This window comes from Clupea harengus, unplaced genomic scaffold (assembly GCF_900700415.2).
Source record: "Clupea harengus unplaced genomic scaffold, Ch_v2.0.2, whole genome shotgun sequence".
NCBI lineage: Eukaryota > Metazoa > Chordata > Actinopteri > Clupeiformes > Clupeidae > Clupea > Clupea harengus.
In genome coordinates, this window is record NW_024879608.1 from 115,133 (window position 1) to 120,483 (window position 5,351).

Sequence of the window (5,351 nt, forward strand, 5' to 3'; positions counted from 1 at the left end):
GGTCCGACAAGCAACTGTTATCTAAACTAATTGAATTGTTTTGAACAACACAAGAAGTAGTACGGTTTATTCCTTGTAGAAGCGCTCCTGGCGAACACTGTCCAGAGCCTGTGTTGATATTGCCATCCTCTTCCATTGTAATCTCATCTGACGCATTCATTAACTCCCTTAATTAACTTTGGGCCTGGCTCTGCCCACTTAGTGCCCCTCTGCCCCCACCTTTACTCGCTCTGCAGCACGGCCATCTTCATGCAACAGTGCGCATGCGCTGCCATTTCCTCCAGACGTTTCCACCGCCAACATTGGGCCATGAAATCTCCTGTCTACAGTGTTTATCATAGCTGTTGAAATGGTTCTGAGATTTAGTTTCTTCATAATGTTACTGAAACTAGGCAATGTCCTCTATTTCTGTAGTTTACTGTTAAACAAAAACACATGAAGAACTGTACGTACAAGCTACTTAGTAACAACTTTTCATGTCACTTCAGGGCCAAGAACTGATTCCGTGTGAGTGACTCAACATGTAAACTAACCACATTGTGTGTGTCTGCGTATTGTGTTTGTGTGTCTGCATGTTTGCATGTGCTTGTGTGTGCGTGTGTGTGTGTGTGCTTCTGTGCATCTTTGTGCGTACGTGTGTGTGTGTGTACAGACCTCTATGTCTCTACTGGACTCCAGCGCCATGCGTTTGAGAGTGCAGCTGGGTAAGAAGCGCAACAGGAGAGCCCCTCCCTCTAGAGTCGCCAGCCACAGCGCACTGCTGTCTGTCCTGCCAGAGAACCAGTACAAAGATTCCACAGGTACACACAAACACACAAACACACACACACACACAGACAGACACTCTCACACACGCGCACACACACACACTCGCTCTCGTTCTTACACACGCACTCACACACACACACACACACACACACACAATTCTTCTCTTTCCCTCCCTCATTCTTTCTTTCACTCCTCTCCTCTCCATCCCTGTAGAAGAGAAGGGTGAGCCATGTGAGCAGGAGGATCCTGACTCTGAGGAGAAACTAAGAGGTGCCCCCTCTTCCTCCTCCTCCTCCTCCTCGTCTCAGCCCCAGAGAGTGGCCCTGTTCCCAGGCATGGACCCCTCTGCCCTCAAGGTGAGGCACCACAGCTGGGCATATTCACTCATTCATTCACTGTCTAATTAATCTAATTACCTATACAGCTAGTTAATTATTCATTAACTCATATCAACTAATGAATCTCCTTTTATTTTACTGTGATTTTATTGGCATCCAGTCACTTAATCACTCAGCAGTGTATTCACTCATTCACTCATTATCCAGTTAATCTACTTTCTTATCTGTCCAATTGCTGTGTACTTTTTCATTAATCCACATATTCATTCATTCATCATTTATTGAATGTGCTCACTTATTAACATCCATGTGCTTAATCAATCATGTATCTATGTATTCAGTTAATTTACGAATAACACGTCCTTCTAATTATTCAGTGAGTCGTGTGTGTGTGTGTGTGTGTGTGTGTGTGTGTGTGTGTGTGTGTGTGTGTGCGCGTGAGTGTGATGGGGATCAGAGATGGTTCCGATGATGATGCTTTCTTCTGTGTTCTAAGGCCCAACTGAAGAAGAGAAGTGACTCTGATAGCCCACCAGAGGGCACTGTTGCTCCCTCTCCATCTCAGCTCTCTCTCTCCCCAAAGTCACCCTTCCTGCTCGAGTGCTGCCCCCACCCACTGCAGGCAAAGAGAATGGGTAAACCCTGTGCACATACATACACGCACACACACACACACACACACACACACACACACAGACACACACACACACACACACATACCTCTGTCATTTCTGGCTGTCATAGACTAATGTTCACCTGTCTACTAATGCTCAGACAGTCCACAATACCAACCAGATCACTGTTCACTCATTACTGTTTACTAAAAGATGGTAGGAGGATCATAGCACACGAGCATCAGCCTGCATATGTATATCTTTACAGCTGGATTAGTGCATTGGGACTCAAATCCAGGCTGAATCTACAGTGTTTGAGGGGAGGACAGCTACTGAGTAACCAAGAGCCTGTGTAATGACAGAATATTGTGTGTGTGTGTGTGTGTGTGTGTGTGTGTTGTGACGGGGCACCTGCGTGACCCGCCACTGCAGCCTGTAGGCTGCTGCCTTTACTGGACTGGGTGCTGGTGTTTTGTGTGTGTGTTGCATGTTTGATGTTCGGGTCTTAGTTCAGTTAAAATCAGCACACATTCAATGTCTTGTCATAAATGTTCCGTTTATTGAAGTTACCAAAACATAACAAAATATCAATTTGCATTGCACGTCTTACTGTTGTTAGTGTCTCGTCCTGCGTCTGTTTGTTTAGGTGCGTGAAAGTGGCGCAACCAAGTGCGAGTTTTAAAACGTAATAATTTCCGGGTAACTCGAGTTAGGGTTGGGAATGTATTTTGTGCTGCCTTGTTATGTGTCGGCTGTGCCGTCACCGAGCCAAGTTGCTACCATGGTGTAGTGTTTCTCCCAGCTGTGTGGGACATTATTTGTTTACGTATGGCTGCTGTGAGCCACAGGTGTTGGTGCCTGGGCCGATGACACACCTGCCGTTTAATAATTGGCTTGAGCCAATTGGAGGTCATGTCTAGGCTACTTAAACTCGCCTTTTCTTTTGTTCGAGAGAGTGTCCTGTTAATAAGGCGTAAGCCTTACGAGCTCTCACGTTTGACCAGGAGAGGTATCGTGTTTAATAAGGCGTAAGCCTTACGAGCTCTCACTGACCAGTTAATGTGGTCCTTTTTAACATAGTCGACTATTTATTGTGCATATTTGTATTGAGGCTATGATGCCCATTTATTTGTCTTGGAAAAAGCTTAATTTCTATTGCTTTATTTTTGTGTTTAGTAATGTCCTTGTTTTCCTGCCTTATGTGAGGAAATAAAAAACCTCATCTTGCTAACATCATCTACCTCCTGAGTCCTCCATGAGTTTCCATCTAGCTCTAACCGTGACGGCTATCTCGACCTTTCACAGTGTCCATGCCTTCAGGGAGGAGGCTTCACCACAGTGGCTGAAAGAGCTCAAGTCTAGAAGTGTTCGAGTCAGTATGAAAATGACAGCTAAGTCTCAGAAGCAGGTGAGCTCATTTGTGTGTCTGTGTCTGTGTCTGTGTGACTGAGGCTAAGAAGTTTCTTTGACTTTGCTTATCAGTTGGTTCTGATGCACAGCACAGGCAGTCTGTCAGACAGTCCAGTTCATCATTCTTTATCTCTCTCTCTCCCTCTCTCTCTCTCTCTCTCAAAGTTGCCTTAAAACTGGAGACTGTACATGAAATCTCAAGACAGAAGCCTTAACCTTTGACCTGGAGTTGACATGGAATTCCACTGCTGCTGCTGACAACAACATTGACTGCGTCAATCACATTTTCCTCTTTCAGTTTCTGTCTCTCTGTTCCTCCTGCCTGAGTCACATACATGTGCATGGTGCCTTTATGTTAGGAACACCTCTAGTAGTCCCATAGACAAAGGAACAAACCACAGACACACAAACGTGTCCCTCTGTCTTGGTGTGTTTGCTGTACCTGCAGTCCTTTTACAAAGTGTCCTGTCACACTGTTTGTATAGAGTCACTTAAATCACTCCTGTCTTCAGAAGAACACTTCTCTGAGTCAAGCTGCTGTTCCATCACATTTCAAGACCTCCATCATCATACCTGTGCCAAAGAAACCGGATCCATCCTGCTTCAATGACTATCGCCCTGTGGCACTGACCCCCATCATAATGAAGTGCTTTGAACGGCTAGTCATGTCTCACATCAAGTCCATCCTCCCCCCCACCCTGGACCCCTTTCAGTTCGCATACCGGGCCAAACGTTCCACAGAGGACGCAATCTGCTCTGCTCTCCACCCAGCCCTCACCCACCTGGAAAAAGCAGACTCACATGTGAGAATGCTTTTCATAGACTTTAGTTCAGCTTTTAACACTATAATCCCACAACAACTCATCTGTAAACTGGACCAGCTGGGGCTCAACACCTCCCTTTGCAATTGGGTGTTGGACTTTCTCAGCGAGCGACCTCAAGCAGTACGAGTCGGCAACAACATCTTGAGCAGCATCACACTCAGCACAGGGGCCCCACAAGGCTGTGTGTTCAGTCCCCTGCTCTTCACCCTGCTGACTCACGACTGCACAACAACCCACAGTACCAATCACATGGTGAAGTTTGCGGACGACACAACTCTGGTGAGACCCACTACAGGAAAGAGGTCAACCTTTTGACCACGTGGTGCAGAGACAACAACCTCCTGCTGAATGTCAGCAAAACAAAGGAGATTGTGGTTGACTTCAGGAAAAGCCACACTGAACACCCACCACTGACCATCGATGGTGCTGCTGTGGAGCGAGTGAGCAGCACCAAATTCCTGGGGGTGCACATCAGTGAGGACCTCTCCTGGGCCACCAACTCTGCATCACTGGCGAAGAAAGCCCAGCGGCGCCTCTACTTCCTCCGCAAGCTCAAGCGAGTGAAAGCTCCCATACCCATCCTGAACGCATTCTACCGGGGCACCATTGAAAGCATCCTGTCCAGCTGCATCACTGTGTGGGGCAGTAGCTGTACTGAACACAGCAGGAAAGCACTGCAACGCATAATGAACACAGCTGGTAAGATCATTGGTGCCACACTCCCACTCCCTTCCTTGAAAGACATATACACCACCCGCCTCACCCGGAAAACTACCTCGATTGCGAGTGACACCAGCCACCCCGCACACAGTCTGTTCAGCCTCCTACCCTCTGGAAGAAGGTATAGGAGCCTCCGCTGCCGCACCACCAGACTCAGAAATAGATTCATACACCAAGCTGTCAGGAAGCTAAATTCTCTCCCCTCACTCCCCCCAGCCATATTCGTCAGTCTGACATGAGGCTGAAATCCCCCCACCCCCCCCAAAAAAAATCACTCAGGACTCTGCAACAAAACTGTCTCTTGCAATTTTATCACTTACGTTTACCATAACCACTTACTGTTATACTTGCACTGGTAATGTAACAAATACATCTTACAGGATGTCTTTTTTGCTGCCATTACCAAATTGCCTTTTTTGCACTACCATAACCTCACTTTAAAGAAACGTATGCTGCTCTACGTGTATCTGTATGTTTTTATATCTATATGTATATCTATATGTAGGACATGTCTTGTCTTATCTGTTGTTGTGCCTGTGCACTTTATATGTTTCACCGCGGGAGAGTGGGAAACGTTTTTATCGATTCCTTTGTATGTCTTGACATGCAAAGTAATTGACAATAAAGCTACTTTAAAAAAAAAAAAAAGAAGATCAACAGTGGGGTAGGAACAAATG

At 46.3% G+C, this 5,351-nt stretch overlaps 1 protein-coding gene across 1 annotated transcript; it reads left to right on the plus strand.

Moving 5' to 3' along the window:
• The first annotated feature begins 658 nt into the window (after positions 1–658).
• Positions 659–4,099, plus strand: LOC122129246 (uncharacterized protein KIAA1671 homolog). The gene is made up of 4 exons (XM_042704235.1): positions 659–800; positions 982–1,124; positions 1,603–1,741; positions 4,059–4,099. Exons 1-4 carry the CDS (start codon positions 659–661, stop codon positions 4,097–4,099), a joined length of 465 nt encoding a protein of 154 aa, XP_042560169.1.
• The last annotated feature ends 1,252 nt before the right edge of the window (positions 4,100–5,351 follow it).